This window comes from Portunus trituberculatus, chromosome 18, assembly GCF_017591435.1.
Source record: "Portunus trituberculatus isolate SZX2019 chromosome 18, ASM1759143v1, whole genome shotgun sequence".
In the NCBI taxonomy this organism is placed as follows: Eukaryota; Metazoa; Arthropoda; class Malacostraca; order Decapoda; family Portunidae; genus Portunus; species Portunus trituberculatus.
Genome location: NC_059272.1, coordinates 7,034,229 through 7,056,460, shown reverse-complemented (window position 1 = coordinate 7,056,460; position 22,232 = coordinate 7,034,229). Strand labels below are relative to the sequence as shown.

General features: G+C 37.4%; 1 protein-coding gene across 4 annotated transcripts in view; it reads right to left on the bottom strand.

Annotated features, from left to right (window-relative positions):
- Positions 1-5,189: 5,189 nt before the first annotated feature.
- LOC123505632 (putative E3 ubiquitin-protein ligase UBR7) overlaps positions 5,190-22,232 on the bottom strand; it is a 54,811-nt gene continuing 37,768 nt past the window's right edge. For 2 of the 4 annotated variants that reach the window (XM_045257183.1, XM_045257184.1), the window contains exons 7-12: positions 20,177-20,416; positions 19,943-19,996; positions 19,502-19,613; positions 8,526-8,626; positions 7,551-7,719; positions 5,190-5,590 (exon numbers count right to left, since the gene is read on the bottom strand). In XM_045257183.1, the coding sequence (XP_045113118.1) occupies positions 5,433-5,590; positions 7,551-7,719; positions 8,526-8,626; positions 19,502-19,613; positions 19,943-19,996; positions 20,177-20,416 (834 nt within the window). In that variant the 3' untranslated portion in view covers positions 5,190-5,432. The remainder of the gene's footprint in view (positions 5,591-7,550; positions 7,720-8,525; positions 8,627-19,501; positions 19,614-19,942; positions 19,997-20,176; positions 20,417-22,232) is intronic. The other 2 variants (XM_045257186.1, XM_045257187.1) reach the window with 2 other exon arrangements.

Below are 22,232 nucleotides of genomic sequence, written 5' to 3'. Positions count from 1 at the left end.
CACACTGATGTTGCAGATGACAGTAGCCTTTCCATCCCTCACCTTTGCCACAGCCTCTTTGACATCATCAGTGGAGGGTGCAGTTTCATCAATGGGTGGATCAGTATCCAGCATCTGTAACCCTGCAGTTTGGAGCTGTCCGCTTGGTGGATCCACCATGAACAGCTGCTCAAAGTACTCAGCCCATCTCCATCCGATATGAGGCAACCATCTGCTATTCGCATAGTGCTTGCCTGAGATGTAGATCTGGAGCGAAGTTTCTTCAGGGTTTGATAGGCAGGTCAGAGGTCATTAGCATTTAAATGACACTACATCCTCTGTGAGATCCTTAACATACCTCTTATTATCTCTCTTCATGAGAGCTCTAGTCCCACATGACAGAGTACTGTACTGGTGGCGATTCCCAGTAAGTCTCGCAGCGCGATTCTCCTCAATACTGTCCAGCGTCTCTACTGAGGTGAAGCCACTCCATGACCTTGGGCGCTCTCCAACGCATTCCTTGGCAGCCTCAAGTCTCACGTTTGAAGGTATCCTAGAGCTCTACTGGGTCCTTGATGGTGTCGAACATTCCAAACTGATTGGAGACTGTGACTGCATATTCCTGGGCACATGTCAAGTCCTTCAGTTTCTCAAGATGAAACACAGTGTGGTCCAGGGTTGCCAGATTTCCTTAGTGGAATTATCGTATTTTTTCCTCAAAATTATCGTTTTTCCCTTCAATTTATCGTACACTTATATCGTTTTTTTTGCCTAAATTATCGCATGTATTTTTACTACTAGAATTACACATGCTGAAATGCTAAAGTAATTTCATTTAGACTGATGATTATAATAAGGTGAAAACTTGAAAAAATAGTGAAGTCATGAACATTTATTATGGTTAAACATTGACATTTCTCTTAGAAATAAGATAAAAAAATCAAGAAAGCATAACAAAAATTATAAGCGTTATGCTTTAAACTTTAGGGAAAATACAAATAATGGAAATGAAAGAATTATCATCATCATCATCATCATAATAAAATTCCATACGCTGCACCTCCATCTCTGCTGCTATTCTAAGTATATTGTCATTTCCTCTTCTCCTCACATGACCAAACCACCTCAATCTTCATTAAGTGTACATACAAAGAATTAGGCTACTAAAATATTATTGTGTTGTATCATCCAACTGTACATTATCATATAACAGCTTACTGTTTCTTACCCGATTTAGCATGTCTTTAGATGGTGTAAATTTAACACATGATTCTTCACTTTTGACACACTCTGCTGACAACAAAGCACCATTTACAGTATCAGTGTTTAACTTGCATCTGATTTTTGTCTTGAACAAATTGATTTTGCTAAACACTCTTTCGCACTCTGCATTGGAGTGGGGTAAGCAAAGTACTGAAAGGGCAAAATCTGATAGCTCCAAAAAGTTAGTGTCTCTCTGGAAAATGTTTACCCAAAACTTATCAGCATGCATTGTCTCATTGATGTTTAGTTCATTTTTGAATGCTGGCAGAATTCTCCACTGATCATCAATTTTCTGAATTACTGAATTATTGTCTGGTGGGACAATTGCAGGGAGAGCTACTATGAGAGGGTACAAAGAGGGGGTTACTTTCCTGAAAGAATTAGAGAGAGCATTTTCAGGAGTGAAGCAATTCAGCTTAGAGATTACAGTGTCTTTAAAATCATACCTTTTCTTTATTCCAACACATGCTGCAACTAAGACATATATATATATATATATATATATATATATATATATATATATATATATATATATATATATATATATATATATAGAGAGAGAGAGAGAGAGAGAGAGAGAGAGAGAGAGAGAGAGAGAGAATGAGTAAGAAATAGCTATTGTCCGTTCCTTCCAGCGAACCTGTTCAAAATTTATTCTCTTTTAAGCTCCAATTCGGAAATATGAGCAGATTTAGCAACTGAAATCACGTGTGAAATTTTGCACATTAATGTGAAAAGGAAGTAAAGTTGTGTTTATGCCTTCTCCCGTCCTTATTTATTTATTTTTTTAAGTGCAAGATACAAGAATTATCATTTGGCCAGTTTAAATTAAAGTATTAAGTATTAAAGTATTAAATTAAAGAATTAAGGGGACTATAAAGAGACTCGACTAATGCATGTACAAGTAATGCAAATTTCGATTAAACACAGGGGGCTATAAAGAGACTCAACTAATGCATGTACAAGTAATGCAAATTTCGATTAAACACAGTATTATGTTTTGGTGGTTATAAAAGATGGATTAAACTTGCCAACAGCTATTATGTAAAGTTGTAAACCCTTACCCGTATTTTAGAGTTTCATGTTTTTCACAAGAATAAATACAACTGTAAAATAACAGCGACCTACGCCTCTACAATACATACCTTTTTCCGTTTGTGCGAAGTTCCAGGAGTTTCCCTGCCACTGTTGTCACTGTCACTGTCACTCATGATGAATATGTAACTAAGAATGATGGAAGTCACACTGTCACAGTGATCGAGTTAATGATAGAGCGTGACGACTGACGATCGTGACTGTGTGGCAGTGTGACAGCAGGTGCGAGCAGCGTGGTGGAGCCGATAGCCGCTGGGCGCAGACTAACGAATAACATACGACGAACTGACGAAGACAAAGACTTCTGATCACACAGGAATCATACAAGTAACGCACACGTATTGAACAGGTTGGGTACGGCTGACTGTTGACAGTTTACTATTATTTTCTAGTGATTTTCTCAAAACTATCGTACTTTATCGTACAATTTCACCAAATTATGGTACAAAACGTACGATAATGAGAATCACTATCGTATATCGTACTTGGGGCAAAATAATCGTACTTGTACGATAATTATCGTACGAATGGCAACCCTGGTGTGGTCACATCTTGGAGGCTTTCTAGACTTGACATGCAGTTTACACAACAAACCTGTAATCAGTCGCAAAGAACTCTGCACTTTGAAAAACCCTGCAGTTCTGGAGGATCCTCCAAAGAGTACTAACAAGGATATGGTCGATCTCCTTTGCTACTCCTCCGGCATTGCTATACCAAGTCCAGCAGTGCAGTGCTGGTCTCTGATACCAAGAACCTGCAATTTTCAACCTTCTGGATCTTGCAAGATTCATAAGGAAAGAGCTACATACATTTTGATATTAATTTTTTCTTCACTCTAAATAGCTACTAAACATTCTGATAATGAAGTAATGTAGAAATTTACCAGGAAGATAATCCACAAGAAGTTAACTATATAAAAATAAAAAGGTCATCCAGACACACAAACAAGAAAATTCCAAAACTTTGCAGGTGAGATACACCAAGGTAATATTATATAATATATATTGCATCTATAATAGAGGCCTTACCTGAATAATGAAAGGGTGTCCTACAGTATTCTACAAACTAGCAATTTGAATTTAGTGAACCAAGAGAGACATCATCACCATCCACTGAAATTTTATTTACTATTATTATTATTTAATTAATTAATTTATTTATTTTATTTTATTTATTTATTTATTATTTTTTTTATAAAATGATATGAGCGATGATTTGATAACAGGAGCTTCAGATTCACTGCAGAGTCAGGTTCTCAGGATTGGATGCTTAGAAAGAGGGAAATGTTGCTAAGCATCATCTTTGGCACTGGAAGGCTGACCTGCATAATACAATCCTGCCACTCTATGAAAGCTTGTTGTCTTCAGCTGCTACTATGACAATGTTCTCTCTACCTATCATCTCATTTCTCTTGTCAAAAGGCCAGTCTTCTCCACCACTTAAGATCAAGAAATAGCTGCAACAGCCACAAAAGATTAGCATCTGTGAAACAAGAATGAAGATATGAAAGGATAGGGAAAGTCTGTGACAAATGCCTTTTTCTTAATATAAGACATGGAGGAAAAATTATGTTCTAGAGTTTTCTTGTGTCTTTAATGAAGTTATAATTCACTAGTAAACAATAAGGAATGGAATATATTAACCCCTTCAATATGGTGACGCCTATTTATGCGTCATGAAGCCCCAGTAGCAAATACGGTGACGCCTACGTAGACGTCACATTTCTTTTCTGAGCTTTCTTCAGTTCAGTTGTCCCGTGTTGGATACCAACTACACACGCCGTATGCTGTCCTTGAAATCCTAGTGCTCCTCCCACCATCCTTGTCTCCACCAATCACTAAAGATAAGCTACATGCGTCCCGCCTTGTGTCTAAAATTACCCAATGGCATAGACTGTTCCCATCTCTCTCTCTCTCTCTCTCTCTCTCCCTCCCTCCCCATCTCCCTTCCCTCCCTCTCCCTCTTGAAAAATAAGTTACATGCGTCCCGCCTTGTAACATTCGTGAAACACACACACACACGGCCCGGTAGCTCAGTGGTTAGAGCACTGGCTTCACAAGCCAGATGACCGGGGTTCGATTCCCCGGCCGGGTGGAGATATTTGGGTGTGTCTCCTTTCACGTGTAGCCCCTGTTCACCTAGCAGTGAGTAGGTACGGGATGTAAATCGAGGAGTTGTGACCTTGTTGTCCCGGTGTGTGGTGTGTGCCTGGTCTCAGACCTATCCCAAGATTGGAAATAATGAGCTCTGAGCTCGTTCCGTAGGGTAACGTCTGGCTGACTCGTCAGAGACTGCAGCAGATCAAACAGTGAATTACACACACACACAAATACAAAAACAACAAATTTTCTAATCTCTCTCTCTCTCTCTCCTCCCTTTGTTTCCCTCTCCCTTCCCTCCCTCCCCCTCTTCCTCTCAAAAGATAAGCTACATGCGTCCCGCTTGTGTCTAAAATATTAGCAAATGTCACTCCCTCCCTCTCTCTCTCTCTCTCTTTCTCTGAAGAGAGAAGCGTCCACTTCCCTCTTTGAAGGCGATATAGTGACTAAAAAATAGCAGCATAATACACAAAGACGACAAGCTTGCACGAGTTTCCCGCGCTCGGGCGCACGGCACTACCACCCGTATATCATACAGGCGGGCTTTTTTAACATCCGGCGCGAAGGGGTTAATAGAAGTTTGTTATACATTATTGTGCTAAGAACATCCACAAAACAAATTTATGAACTGAATAATCTGATTCTGACTACAAACAGTTATAAGCTGAATGATACAAGCTGAATGATACAGTGACTTGGAATGCATCAGTCTGTCTGGCCTAAGGGTAAGTTTGGGCATTAAAGAACTTAAAATTTGCCTCATACATTTATTACAGATTAACCTTGCATTTCTTAATATTGTACACACTTAATTGTAAATCCAACTTCATTAGGAATCTTACAGCAATTAGTAAATCTACTATGGATTTAGCAAAATTAACATTTGATTTTGAATTTTCACAGCACATACAACAAATACATACTTGATTGAGGTTGTTTCAACTTCATCATAAATATTCTTGATTTTAATCAAGTCCATCATATCCTTGAGAAAATTCATCTGCAAAACAGCTGCACCCCTGAATTTGGTTTTTGTTTTTTGTTGGCTGCAAGCTGAGAGAAGAACTCTCGTATGTCTTCATCTCGCACCACCTTTTTGCTCTCAGCAAACTTACGAAGGTATTCACGGAGTGATGAACTCAGATTGTTGTACTCTGAAAGTGGAGTTATCATGAATACATTAGTGGATAGAAAATAGATCCATGTATGGAAATGAGTTGTAGGAAGAGTATGGGAAGCAAAAAGATGTAGGTTGGGAGCTAGGAAATTATGTATTAAAGATATAATAAAAAAAAAAAAATAAATAAAATAAATAATTAAATAAATAAAATAAATAAATAAATAAAACAATTTAGAAAATTGACCAACACTGGATGGAGAAATAGTGTGGAAGGAATGCTTTAACCCCTTTGCCACAAGCTTGTTTTTGCTAGCCTAACCACCCCCTCCCATGCCAATACAAGCCCTCCCACAGAATCCCCTCTACCACTACACATCTATCCACTCAACTTGCCTTTTTACCTGTTTTATTGGACATTTTGAAAATATGTTTTTGCTTAACACTTACTAGACACTTCAATGAAAGTTATGTTAGGTTTAGTTTGGTTTGGATAGTTTGGGTGAGGTTATGTTAGATTGCGTAAAGTTTACGTATGGAAAAAAAAAAATAATACCTAATGTAATCTATCTCAACATAACCTTCATTGATGTCTAGTATGTGTTGAGTAATAAAATATTATTGAAATGTACATAAAAGCAGGTGAAAAAGCAAGTTCAGTGGGTAGATGAGCAGCCGTTGGGGGGGTCTGCGAGAGGGCTTGTATTGCAAGGGGAGGCGAGCAAATTACACTATTCCCTTTCTTTTTTCCTGTAGTGGAAATATACACTTGTGCACTCTTCTTCATCCATTTACATAGGCTATCTACCACTTCACTGTCAAATATACATGTGGGCAAAAAGGGAGGCACAGACATGACAGACAGGTTGGCAGGGTCAAGGTTGTCAGCACTGCCACTGAACCAGGACTGGGTCTGGCTGTGCATCACTGGACAGATCAGACATGAGATGCCATCCATGGTCTAACACACACTACAAGCCAACGTGGCTACTATGGAGTTCACACAGGCAACGTACATCTACTCAGAATGAGTGCATACAAACTGAGGAAGACTCCTTTTTCTGCTAGGACACTGGCTAAGATGCTGTGACGCAGGTTTAAAGCAACATACTAATTGGCTACTAGAACAGTGGGAGGAGCTTCCCCAGTGCATCTGTGCATCCATACAAGGCCTCAGACAGCACCCCAAGCTGTAATACAAGCATTTGATTTTTCTATTGGATCTCATTGCCATTGCACACGAGCTTGTATGTGTGTACGAGGAACCAATTCTCGTACATGCATACAATCTTGTATCGAAGGGTTAAGCCTGGCCTTATTGAAAAGATAAGAGATCAATAGCTTCTTTACAAAGTTATCAAAGCAGTTACTATGTCATGAGCAAATTTTGATATGGCAAATCAACTCATTAACCATGTCTTTTATATCTAAAACAGAATAGGATTAAGGACTAATCCCTGACATTTAAACATTAAATTAATAAAACTAAAGAATTTCATTTAAATTTCTGCTCTGGAAGTACCTCGATATCTTGTTTATTTATTTACTTATTTTTTAACTGTGCATCTACTAAGGTATCTCACTACTAAAAGTAAATTGTATCACCATTTACCATCCTCTTATATGTTCATTACTTGACCTTTCCCCTCATTCATACTCAATTCCCTCCTTTACAGATCCTTCTTAAATCTCCAAGTATTTAACTGAACATGAAATTCCTCACTCACACTCCTTCACTTGACCATATACTCAGCATAGAGTACAATAATTTTGTCAATCTATGATCTAACTCATATCATCATAAATTACCCGACATGCCCTTCCAATCATTTTATCTTATGCTTTCTTAAAAGTCCAGAAATACTTAAAAGACATTTTTGTCATATACTTTCCACATGTCTCACAACAAATACTTGATCCATGTGCTGTCTGTAGTAGAATTCTTAAAAAATAACCACCTTCACCTAACCCTCAAAAAGACACTTTACACTTCTTACCATGAACCATCTCTGTCCGCACAACACGGTCAAGAGAGGAGAGGGCTTCCAGCTCTCTCTGTACAGGTGCACTGCTACTTGGCTGATGAGACTTGCCACTTTCTTCATAGAAATTGACAGTATCTTCATCATCAAGGAGAAAGACAATACCTTCATCCTTATAGGTTGCCTAAAATATAGAAAGGTGATACAATCTTATAATTTCCTTATGAGGTGTAAAATTTCCTACACTATCCATAAAGAAAAAATAGCAAAATTCACCTGGTGATTCTGATGATCCAAACTTTTTGTCTATTCAAGTAACATGCATGATCTCTCTGAGGAAAGTAATGAGACGAATATATGAGGAACAAGATGAACAAGTTGAAGAGATATTAAAACTTAGGAAGAAATGGAGACAATACCCCCTCTAAATAGCTCCCTTTCACTTTAAAATAACACAGTTATGCCTCTACTAATAAAGAAATGAGTGTCAATGTAAGTAATGCATATGATGAAACTGAGGCACTGCATGTTGATGTTGTTTGCTATGAGTGGTACTTTCCACACAATTACTACTGTTAATATAATACTCATATTTTAAAAATAAACATGTACATGTGTTTTGGAAGTCTGTTTTTCCTTTCAAATACCTATACTTATTATATCTTTATTATCAAGATTATTACCTGAAAACAAAGCAACCTTGTGTAATAACACAAATTTACACAAATATTGTTCATATACTCCTTTTTTTTTTATTATATAGAAAAGGCTATCTAGGCCACATATAAAATGATAAAATGGTTCTAACATGTTTAAAAGTTCCCAACCAGTTCATAAAAGAGGGCATAATGTACTATTTAAGTTCCCAAAATACCCATTAAAGAATAAAGAGAGCATGGCATTATCATGAGGCTTGTCTTGGTCACATTGTGTGGAATTGCCAGCCTAATATAAATATGGACAGATAACTACGGTGCACTGGATCATTACCTTGCAATTTTCACAAACACAGAGCTGTTGTCTCCATGAGTTTGGAAAAAAAAGAGCTCCCTTGGGTAAGGTATGTTTTGTCATGCTGATCAGCTTACAATCTGCAAAATCAAACAGTAGTAAGTAATAAGAAAATACATAAATTAAATACAGGAAACCCTACAAGTCAGACCCAAATAAACAGGATATTGGATAAGTTGCAGACTTTCAGGATTTTATTAATGTTTTATCCCCAACTGCACCAGTAGGTACTTTTAGTTCTTTGATTAAGTCAGTTTTAAGCAACTAGAGCTCCATACAGACTAAAATATCCCTGATGGCTCTTACATCATCCATTTCATTTGAGGAGTTGCCTGAACTGTTAGATGCAAAATGGGTGTGTGTGTATGCGACCAGGGGTGTGGAGTCGGATTTTCAAAAGTCCAACTCCGACTCCAATAAATTTAAATGTTGCGACTCCGACTCCGACTCCAGGAAATTTGAAGGTTGCGACTCCGACTCCGACTCCATTTTTTTTTTTTTTCTCTTGCTGATGAGACCTTCTTAGCATCTGCTGAAGAGCGTTATCAGCCTAGCTCAGCAAGAGGGAGAATGGAGACGCGTACGCGACTCGTATAATACAGGATCACACGATGTACTAGTACCACACTCATTTTACCATCGTTGGATATCACTTAGCAATTAACCTCTATGATAAATATACACATTAGCTCATGCAAAACACCATAAAATATGGCAAAAGGGGATACCCGTATTATCTGCTGTCTGGGTGGTTGTTGCGGCATGTACCGCCCTCCTTCCTTAGGGTATATCCTCAACAAAATACAAAATAAAAAGCATGAAAAAATATCAAAAATACCAATATTCCCGCAGACTGCTTGATTGGACACATCCTCCACAAAGTCAATTTCTCCCAATTTGTAGGAATCTCCATGAAGTGGAATCTTTACTCGAAAATTGATCACGTAAAGGAGTCGGAGTCGCTCATAATTTTAGCGACTTCGACTCTGACACTGACTCCAATTCTGACTCCGACTCCGGCCAAAAGTAGCCGACTCCTCGACTCCGACTCCACACCCCTGACTGCGACACTGGTAGTGTCAAGTGTGTTAATCCTCCATGGAGGAGGCCAAGGGGACATCCACAAAACTCATAGCTGTGACAAGTTGATGGGTCCTGCTGGGAGTTACTTGACATGGGAAGGGAGCCTGCATGGAGACTCCTGAGGTGTGACCGCCTGGAGTGGCGCCCCCTGGCATATGCCCCCCCATGATTGATTGACTGAATTATAACATATAAGAAAAGAGCTATGCTCATGCTGCTCTGTCTCCATATCTTTGCAAATCCAACATTTCTTTGAACTTATTGATTGTCCTTGCTTCAACGACTCTCTTATCTAAACCATTCCACACCTCTACACATCTTTGTAGAAAGCTGAACTTCACAATCTTCTTTTCTATTCACCCTCCTCATTAATTTAGCATCATCTGCACACAGACTGATATAACTGTCTACATTTTTTGGTGTATTGTTCACATATATCGCAAACATTATTGGTACTAATACCTACCCCACTGTGGAACCCTAATTAAGACTCTTTTCTAGGCCGACTTTATATCTCTTATAATTGTTCTCATTTCTGTCTTTTAGAAAGTCACCCATCCATTTCAAAAGTCTTCCCTGTAGTCTCACATTTAGTTCAAATTTTCACAGTAAACTTTTGTGCGGGACCTTGTCAAATGCCCTCTTTAGATCTAGGTATATGCATCCCTTTCTTGCAGTATGTCATCCACTCTTGAGTAGAAGTTTATTAAATCTGTGACACATGATCTTCCTCTTCTGAATCCATACTCTCTATCTGTCAACATACTTTCTCTTCCAGATATTCCATCCATTTCTTCTTTATCATCCTTTCACATACAGGTAACTCTTGATTTACAAGTGTTTAATTTACGCGTTTTTGTTATAATGCGACCAAAAAAATATTATAATTAATTAAATTTGTGTGATCGGTTTGCTTATACGCGATTTGGCCCAACCGCATTTCCAAACTGACTGGCAGACAAAATTTCAAACTGCACGCCAGAGTTCCGCAGTGGCCGATAGGTGGGAGCTCCACTGCCATGGACAGTGCGCACTCTTCTGCTACACAGTGATACAAAAACAATTTTTCCAAGAAAAAGCACCAGACCACCATGCTGCAATTTTTCAAGAAAACACCAGTGGAAGATGTAGCACCAGAAGAGGATATGGATGATCCTGTGGAAGCAGAGGAAGCAGAGGAAGCACAGGTGGATGATGACGTCCCTGACTCGGAGGTGGACAGTGACGGCGTGTGCTTGTGAGGGATGAAGACATTGGCGTCCAGCGTTTATTTTTCTACTAATGTTTACTTTTATACTGTGGGGTTATTTTTGATAACTGGATTTTTGATAAAGTGGAAACGCTCAGAGGAAGATGGTGACTGACTGTGGTGTGAGTGGTAAAGGCAGTGATGCAGTGAGTGTTGTGTTTATGTATTCTTTGTTTTGTTGTTTTCTCTTATTATTTTTTGCTTTCTCTTATTATTTCTTGCTTTTCCCTTTACTTCAAATACACTTTTAGTATTCAGAATGGTAAATAATAAAAACATGTTAATTTAGCCAAATAAAAAGAGTATTTTGTACAAATTTTTTTTCGACCACATCCTGCATCCCCCCTATTATCTATTGTTTCTTATGAGAATTACAAGTTTCTTTTATGTGAATTTTGATATACGCGATGCCTCTTGGAATGCATCTATCGCGTAAGTCGAGTTACCTGAATTTTTGTTATTACACTGGTCAATGACACCGGTATGTAGTTTAATGGATCCTCCATATTTCCCCCTTTGAATATAGGCACAATATCCACTGTTTTCCAGTCTATTGGTACTTTACCCTCTGTTAAGGAACTCATAATGATGTTGTGGACTTTGTCTACTGACTGGTAACTGCATTTCTTTACAATCCAGTTTGACACTCCATCAGAACCTGAGGCTTTCTTTACATCTTGTTCTTCCATTATTTTCCTTACTTCTGCCATTGACATTTGTATTTCACAAACACCATCAGTTGATTCCACTGGGGTTTGACATTGATAATCAGTTTCTCTGGTGAAGACTGACTAGAAATAGTTCATCGCTCACACCATATCTTCTGGATCTTCGTACATTTACTTATTGCATTTTAGTTTGATTATTTCTCCTTTGTTTATCAGCTTGCTGTTTACATATCTGTAAAACAATTTTGGCTGATCCTTACATCTCTCCACAATATCCTTCTCGTAGTTTTTCTGTTCCATTCTCTGAACCTTGATGTACTTGTTTCTTTTCTGGGTGTAGTCTAACCAATGATTTGGGCTTCTATTTCTTCTCCGTCTATTCCAGGTTTTTTCTCTTTCCATCCTTGCAAACTCATATCTTCTGTTGAACTACTCCTCGTCTAGGGTGTCTAGGCTTGTCATTTTCTTGATTGACACGTTTCATTATACTTCTCCATTAAAATATCCCACTTGTCTTCAATTTTCTCCAATATATAAAATTCAGTCCAGTCTGCTTGTTCAAAGTACAGGTAACTTGATTTACGCGTGTTTGATTTATGCGTTTTTGTTATAACGAGACCGAAAAAATATAAATTTAATTTGCGTGATCGGTTTGTTTATATGCGATTTGGCCCAACCGCATTCTCAAACTGAGCGCCAGACGCAATTTCAAACTACGCGCCAGAGAGTTCTGCAGCTGGCTGATAGGTCGGAGCTCCGCTCTTCTCGTGCCTCATTTGCAGTCTGCCAGCACTGAGTACAGACGGAATCTCTTCAATCTGCCTATAATTCACCAAGATGGCCCCAAAACGTCCTTCATCTTTTTCTGCATGTGGGGTCATTTTTGATAAGTGGATTTTTGATAAAGTGATAAAGCTCAGAGGAAGATGGTGACTGACTGTGGTGTGAGTGGTGATGGCAGTGACGCAGTGAGTGTTGTGTCCTATTCTTTGTTTTGTTGTTTTCTCTTATTATTTTTTTGCTTTCTCTTATCATTTCTTGCTTTTCCCTTTACTTTAAATACACTTCTAGTATTTAGAATGATAATAAAAAACATGTTAATTTAGCCAAATAAATAGAGTATTTTGTACGAATTTTTTTGGACCACATCCCACATCCCCCATATTATCTGTTGTTTCTTATGAGAATTACATGTTTGTTTTAAGCGAATTTTGATTACGCAATGCCTATTGAAACGCATCTATGACGTAAATCAAGTTACCTGTATTTCCTTAATTCTAAAAAGTTAGTTTTACTGTAATTGTACCTTCTATTCTTATAGTCTTCATTCCTAATTTCCTGCAATCCTTCTTTCAGCTTGAATTCAAGTAATACATGATCACTTTTTACCAAGTGGGCTCTTACGTTCAATGTTATCGAGTATCTTTGGTTCTTTAATAAATACTAAGTCCAATCGTGATAGTTCTTCATTTGCTCTACACCTTGTGCTGTCCTTCACCCATTGAGTTACAATACTGTCTACTACTATAGTCTGTTCCATCTATGAAGTCCATTCTAGGTGTGGCAGATTCCAGAATTAAGATGAGTGGCATTGCCGTTTCAACTACTATTTATCGGATTAAAATCGTCTCCTTAGCTGCAAGCTTCTCTCTCTCTCTCTCTCATATATATACAGTATATATACTATATATAATTTATGTACTATTTATTTGGTATCTATTTATTATTCATTTCCAACTTTTTTTCCACAACACCTACATGATGTAAAAATTGGGGTTGTAGTTTCCATCTAGTTTGGTAGCCAGAGAAAGTGAGGCATGAGCTGTGACATTCAACCTGACTTGAACCAGGTGAGGGACCCAAGGGGACCCGCTGACCACCACCACCAAATTGTGGCAACATTTGAAAAAACCTTTGCCACATGTCGTCGTTATAATCCTAAACATCGACACTCACTGTACTAAGTGGCTTCCTCTATTATATACAGCATACATAAAATATCACTTTCAAATAGCACATAGATGGAAAATAAGAGAGAGACACATGTAAGAAGATTGATTTGGCAATATTGCTACAGGTAAACGACGTGACCTATCCCACCCTGAATGGACATCATAGATGGAACAAACTATAGATTCAATAATATTTGTCTCCAAGATTTTTTTCCTTCCTCAGTTGTCAGGTCTTCCCAAACTATTTCCTTGCAATTAAAGTCACCCATCATTGTTATGGTTTTACTCTTTTCAACTAGTCTCTGTAAACATTTTCGGGTATCATTAAGCATGTTCCCATATTCTTCATTTTCCCATGAGTTTGTTTTGGGTGGCACATAAACAATGGCAAAATTTTTTTTTTTCTCCTTGAATTCTTACTCATGCTTGCAGCACTTCAGCACTCCCTTCTCCATAAGTTATTTCATCCACCTGCAGCTCTTTATTTACTAGTAAGATCACTCCTTTTTTTGTTTCTCTATTCTTCTTTCATATATTGTAGCTATTTTCTTCAATATCCATGCTTCAAGTCCTCCATATAATTTTGTTTCTGTTAATCTCACGATGTGACTCAGGCTTGTTTTCTTTTACATAATCATTCAACTCTATTTTTTGCATCAAAATACCACTTGCATTTGTGTATGCAATTTTTAATACTCTTCCTCTTCTATAGAGATACTTATTTCCCTTTCGTTCTCCTTCCTTGTGTACCACTTCCTCAGTCACATGTCTTTGACCTTCCAGTAGTAGCTTGGCCTCTCCTCTGCTGATTTGTTTATTTTCTTTTTCTTTGGCTGTTTCCCATAGCTGCCTAAGTTTAGCTCTTTCCTCTTTATTTAGATCGTGTCTCAACCATACATTTTTATATGCTTCTTTCCTTCCTAGCCTCCAAGAGCCTGCCAGGAATTCCTCAGCGCCTGCTTGCAATCTTATTCTAATCTTAAATGGATGAGTTTTTCCCTCCTCGTATTTTCCCAGTCTAGAAGCTTCTATAATTTCTTCACTCAATCTCTTGCCTTCTTCTTCATTATCCTTCACCTCCATCACTACTTTTTCAACCTGTTTTTTTCTCATACTCTTCTCTTTCATGTCTAATTGGCATAACATTTCCTTTAAATCCAAAGATAACAACACACCTTTCCTTTTCCACAGTATCCTTAACCAAATTTTCCTTTTCCTTAATTACTTTTACTACCATCTTGGCAACCTCCTGTTCCCTTTCCTTGGCTGATTCTTCTATAATCTTTTTAAAACTAACTTTCTGCTGACCCTGGTCCATCTTCCAATGATTTTGCTTTTCACTTATTTTCCTCACTTGATCATTACTCATTTTCTTTTTCACTAGCACAAACTATATTCTTCAGATCATCATAGTTTTTCTTCAGCACTTCCATGTTTGCCTTCAACAGTGATGTGAATATTCCATATGCAAGGGACTCAGGGAAGCCAGATATGACTCCTGAGCTCAGAGAAATGCCTCTTCCTCCTCCATGTTGTGCAGGGGACTGACACTCTGCAGTACGTAGGAACAACAATGTACTTATACAAATACCGTAGTTTATTACAAAATATGGAATATTTTATTGATACAGAAACTAAAAACATATTACCTAAAATAATCTAAAATACTTAAAAACATAAAATGATATTTAAAATTTTACATCTAAACATCTGTTCAAATGGAATGCTCGTCACTAGGTGGCAAAAAATGAGCAGTCAACCATGACCATTTTGTTACGAAACAATTAAGTTTTTAGCTTTTTGTATCAATAACACATTCTAAAGTTGTAAACTACAGTATTGTGTAGGTATCTTATTGTTCCTACTTACTACAGAGTGTCAGTGTGTGCACTCCTCATGAGTAGTAGTTTCCGGTTCTTACTGTATCTTACTAGAATAATGCATGTTAAAACAGCCCTTAGGCCAAGTTCAGTAGCAGTTTTCCAGTATCCTGATGTTACTGATGCAAATATATATGAAAGCTGCTATTTTTTTATCTACCTCATAAGTCGACCCCAAGTTTTGACCATAAAAAGATCTTAAAAATTTGACTTATAGGCCACAAAATATGATAATACCTGAACGAAAAAAATAAAAATAGAAGTGAAGTACAATGAATATACTACCACAACATACAGCCATGTCATGCGATGCTGGGTGTGTCTGCATTGCCAGCTTCACCCTCCACAGTACTGTAGCATTAAAAAGTCTGTTTCAATTGCGGAATCACCACAGCCAACCATCGTTCCCCCTGAAATTCTCTTTATCAATTTCTATGCCACCTTTCAAGCTGCTGCACACACCACTTCATAATGGCTGTATCTAATGCAGCATCTTTTCCACTCCTTACATTTTTGCTTGGTGCACCTTTACAACTTTTACTTGATTATGCATTCTTACAGTATTTGGCAGAATATTCTAACAGCTATCTTTTGATTTATTAATGTCTGACACAGTTTGCTTGGCCACACCATACATACCCCTCACAAACATTCATAACACTAGCTTCTTTCTCGAATTTTCTTATTAATTCCATCTTTTAAGTCACAACTAGGGCCACTCACTTACACCAAACAGCCTTAGGGGACATAATTTAAGAGTTCTGAGGTAATGAAAAATGCACAAACTTGCTCACTGATACCAGACAATACACAGTGTTCACTTGCGTTACCTGGACTTGCTTACAACCGTCTGCTGCAGCGGCATCGCCATCTATTAACCGTTTCTGGAGGTGTGCAAGGCACTCATTGTTTGAATTCATTTGCTGGCCATCTGGACTCAAATTATTAAACTATAAACTGGACACTGTCCGGATTAACCAAAATCCAGATAAATGAGGCCATGGTACAGTGGAACCATGCGTGCTTTGGGATCCGAGGGGTCTCCAAGCGCACGGGTTCGAATCCTGTCCACGGTCTGAGTGCAGGTTGGGCTTCCTCACTCAAGGCAACGGTTTCCTAATGGGTGGGCTTTGAGATAGGAGGTACCCTAAAAAGTATCCCCTTTAGCTCATAAATTCCCGTGAAAAGCCCACATGGTATAAATAATAAAAAAAAAAAAATTAATTAAAAAAAAAAAAAGTGTACCTTGAACTATCGTAGATTGTAGGTACAATATGTATATATGTATGTATGTGCATGTTGGTATTATGTGTGTATACTTGACTGGTCTCAGTAGGCTTCTCCTGCAAATTTTAGACAATAAGACAAACATTTGGGTCTGTGGACTTAGTCCATTTTTGTCCGCTGCATCCAATATCAGACCAGACAATGCAGACCAACGGATTTTGTCCATTGCTGCAGGGTCCATTAAATTGAGGTTCTACTGTATTAGGATAAGTACCAAAGTGCCCTCCTGGAATTATCTTATGGAAGAAATAGATTAGTTTACCATAAATTTTTTTTTTCTCATTTGTTATCTTGAGAAAATGGCCAAGAGCAGGCAAACTAAAATTTTTAATGTATGTACCTATTATGAAAGATCACTTACTGTAATCATTATTTCTAGAGAGAGAGAGAGAGAGAGAGAGAGAGAGAGAGAGAGAGAGAGAGAGAGAGAGAGAGAGAGAGAGAGAGAGAGAGAGAGAGAGAACCACACCACCCACCCCACCACCAGAGGCAGTTTTGCCTCGCTATGTACGCTTGTGGAACACCTTCCTAGCGGGGAACAAGTGTCCAGACAACCTAAGTGTTGCCGAGTGTGGGCTGCAAAAGTTCAAAGTGTGTGTGAACGTATGGTTATTTTACTTGTAATTCTGTTGCAATTTAATCTGTAATCTATAACTCTTAAGTATAAATTATAGTATTTTTGGTTAGGTTTTAAGATAGGCTGTATTCATAATACACTTTTAACCTGTAAAATGACCAAGATTAAGTGTATGTACTGTAAAACAAAGAGAGAGAGAGAGAGAGAGAGAGAGAGAGAGAGAGAGAGAGAGAGAGAGAGAGAGAGAGAGAGAGAGAGAGAGAGAGAGAGAGAGAGAGAGAGAGAGAGAGAGAGAGAGAGAGAGAGCTGCCTCTGAGTCAGGTATCTCTTCACCACCATCTTGCCTAGATATGGTGCTGGGAGCCATTTTTTACTGTCCAGAGTGAAGATGTTAAGCAATACTGTTCCTACTTTGCAGATCTTCACCATTACAGGTGTTTCTGGAATGTAATAAACTTGATAGATGAGGGATTACTATAAATCATGCAAACGAGTTTTGATGGGTGGCTGCTTGAGCATGGATGGCGCTACGATCACAATGTGTTTGTTTACAGTTTAGTGGTGATCGGTTAAATGAGCACCTACATAAAAAAACAAGTGAGTAGTATAAATTCATAACAATCATATAAGCAAATTATATCAAACTATCAAATAGTGAGGGAAACCTGTAAAACCTGTGCATGTGTTAACGAAATACAGTGGAACCTTGAGTTATGATCACCTTGACTTATGAGTAATCTTGAGATATGAGCTGTTGCTCTGTCAAGTTTTTTGTTCTGACCTGCCAGCCAAAACTTGGGTTATGAGCTAGCTCCAGGTACATCTCCACTATTTGGCATAGCAACACCCAGCAGCATCCAACGCGTTCAGTCCACTTTTTTTTTTTTTCCCACCGTTGAGGCATTTCTTGTGTGGTTCTAGCGTTTTTCTTTTTGCTTTATGTGCAGTGAAATAGCTAAATTTCTTTTGTCTGACAATTGGTCCTAAGCAAAAAGCACTATGTAATGACATACCTAACTCACTTCTGAAACATTCTGAAAAGGAGGATGAACCAAACCTTCTTGGACAAAAAAAAAAAAAAAAAAAAAAAAAAAAGTATAGCAATGAGAGTACAAAGAACAAGTTAAGCAATTAAGCGAGAGTTTATAGTGAAAGAGTAATTGAAGAGGCACAAAGTTAAACAAACTAATCCCATCTCCACCTACCTCTTTGACCCATGCTTAAATCCCACATGGGAACAAACCTCTGTGGACTCTGTTATCTTTCCTCCTCTTGCCTACTTAGAACTTTGTTTATTCTATCAAGGTATCGAGGCATTTGCTCCCTAATTTTGGCTGACGCTTTTTTTTCTTGTACAGAAGCAGCATTCATGAGTCTTTTTTTAATTCATTAATTTATTTTCTATTTCTTTCTTTTGGGCCCTTAGCTGGCCCTCTTTCCTACACACACACACACACACACAAAAAAAAAAAAAAAAATAAATAAATAAATAAATAAAAAAAAAAATAAATAAAATAAATAAATAAATAAATAAATAAAAAAAAATCAATAAAGAAAAAAATAAAAATAAATAAATAAATAAATAAATAAATAAAAAAATAAATAAAAAAAAAAAAAATAAATAAATAAAAATAAATAGATAAAAAAATAAAATAAATAAATAAATAAAAAATAATGTTTAGTGTTTAGTACAGAATCATCAACAAAATCTTGCTTGATCAAAAAACATCCATTCTCCTGTGGGTGACCTTCAGCTAATCGACAGCCCCAAGTGAAGGGAGGGAAGAGCAATATGCAGTGGTGCGTTGGGGCTAATGTCTCAAGGAAAGCACCTTTGACCTCCAAGATAAATATGCTTTATAAAACCAGTTTATTCATTTATATTCTCTTTTGTTAAGTTTTATTAGGTTTTATACAATATTCATAAATACCTTTTTCTTACCAAAAACATAATTTATTTTTTTCTTCTGGGGGAGGCCTAGAACAGATTAAGGCATTTCGACTAATTTCAGTTGGGAAAATGTGTTTGAGTTAAGATGAAATTGAAATATGAGCTCCATCATGGAACAAATTAAACTCATATCTTATGGGACCACTGTATGTATTTCTATAATATCTTAGTTCTTTAAATAATTCCAAAAAATATTTGTCACTTCCACTATAGAGACTGATATAAAAATAAATACAATTTAAATGACTAAGGATATTTATATCTGTATGTATGTGAATCATTGAAGTATAAGATAAGCAACACAATACCTGATTTTTGAGATTTCTCAGCACCAGTTTCCTTTGAATCTTCCTTAGATTCCATTTCCTTAATGTTTTCACTTTGATGCCAAACTTTTTTTTCTTCATTCTTTACTTCATCCTGAAAATAAAGTTCAATTGAATTATGTAATCTTGATATCTCGAAACTTTCCAAACACTGGGTTACATTCCATATACCATACTGTATTAACCCTTTCCCTGTGATATACAACAATTCTCAGCACAAAAACAATGTATATGATTTTTCTTATAAGTGTCTGTAATAAAAAAAAAAAATAAGGATCACAAGGATAGGTTTTACATTCTCTAGCCACAAGGATGTTTGTAGGTTGCTCTGGAATACGAAGAAATATTTCAGTGGTTAGTGATCAAGGAAAGATGTGTCAAATAGCAATGAGAGGGTTAATTCCTGAAGGAATTTAAATTTACCTGTGTTGTCTTAGAGGAAGATTCATCTGTGCCAAATGTAATCCTTGACTCTTCCTGAAAATATGACCTAGGTATTTTACCATTTACATATAAATGCATGGAGCCATATATGGTACAGCACCACTCTAACTTAGCCTGATAAATCCTGGCTGAATCCACCACCATGACATCCCAGCCTGCACATTCCGTACACCTTGAAGAAACAGTACAGGAACCACAACACGTAATACATACAGTACAAAGATCATAGGAGACATTAGGAAGAGCCCTGCTGCATTCCTGATGTGCACACAATTTTTTAGAGGAACCTGATGAGAAGGCAGTGAGCAGTGGAGTCCCTGAGACGCTAGAACTGTCTGCTCCGGACCGTGGGCTGCCCGTGATAAACATAACACCATCTGTTGGGTAACTTGCGCCTTCCTCCAGCATGTAACTTTCAGCAGGAGATGGTGGAAAAGCCACATGAGAAGACATCTTGATAGAAAGAAAAAACTACCGACAGTGGAAACAAAAACAGTGCATGTAGCTGAAATGAGTGTCAGTAAAAAAATGGGGTGTGAAGATGGCTACTGCAGAGAGGAATAAGAAAACAGTGCATCAACTTGCATACAGGTGGTTGATTTTTTAGTCACTGTCAGACACAAGGAGACAATGTATTCATTGTCTTATGTGAAATAAATTCAAGGTGTGCTTGTTTCATGTAGAATAAACATGAGGTTGTGTTATGGCATGTAGTTGTTATTTAAGTGCCTGAACATATAAGTAGCAATAAAAGAGTTTGGATACACCAGAGAGTTGACTTAATAACATTAAGTGATAGTTTTGAGACGTTCAGCTGTTTCTTCACACAGTCCTCACTCCTCAGGCTGAAGTTAACTTGCAGTGTGTGAGTGGATATTTTTTTTTGCATTTTCATCTTATATCCTATAATATGGCATCTAAGCATCTCTAACAGGAAAGTGATTCCAAGAAATCAAGGAGGACTGTAGCTATTGAAAAGAAGTTAGAAGGGTTAGACTGCTATGCTCGGTGATTGTCTATGGCTCTATGCGATGGGACTGAGGGAGAGCACATTCCATACTATTAGAGCTAATAAAATGAGATAGTGTGTTCTTATTGTTTCCCTGACCTTGCAATTTATTAATATTTTTCTTAAGGTTTGAGAAAAAATCTCCCAAGTTAGGAGAATTTTCCAGTGGCAAGAACGTAACTCCCTTTAAACCATTGTTTTCTATGGGAAAATTATGTGAATAACATGATTTTGAATAATGTGACGTCTTCAGGAATGTAACCCTGGCATTAATCAAGAGTTGCTTATAACATACACATAACCCTCTGCTATTGCGCCTTCCACTATTGCGTATACTTAAAAAGCTGCACATATCTAATTATATCATGCAAGAAATTATTGTATTTTCCCAAAATTTTGGCTCAAAAAATCTCTGCATCTACCATACAAAGTTGAGGCTTCCCATAGGCTTATCTTCTCTATGACACTCACTAACCTAACACACAATCAGTACCTCTACTTATTCTAACTGCATGCATCATTATTTTATTGTTGGTATTATTATTATTATTATTACTACAAGTATTTCTACTTTAAGAACTAATTTTTGTCAAAATGAAAGCAATCTAACCAACCTATGAGGCTTTGACGCATATCTATAAATATCAGCAGATAGGTTGGAAACCTGACTCAACAGCAAGTTCATGATCATAAAACTGATAGTGAGAGAAAAGAAGAAAACAGATAAATAAAAGTTGCTTGTGAAAAAAAATAATAAACCAGCAATAAAAGAGAAAACAACATCTGGTTTGCTGTTGCAAAGGCTATCCCCCAACTATACATCCAATCTGATCATAACAAAACACATCAACACCATCATCGTAATGGCAGTAGGAGGATAAATGCAAATGGAAATTATTCCATTAGGTGCTGCAACAGCCTAGGTCATATAGCACTGGTAGCAGGAGGAAAAAGATTGAACTACACAATCTCCTACAAACTACAAGTGGTAAATTATTCCAAGGGGCATGGCAACACAGCAACAGCAAAAGCTTTTAAGCCATCACTTACAGAAAAAAATTAAACATGTCTGGCAACAGCAAGATGACCAAATGAAGAATGCAAGGAAAAGTAAACATGACATTCATTGCCCAGCACCATATAGGCCAGAACATGAGGATGTCATTGGTTGGTTTTAAGATTGGGTTTTGTCTAGTATGCTTTGTGGGGCATGGCGTAATAGCTGGAAGCATAGCATTGGCAATGCTGCTCAATGTAAAC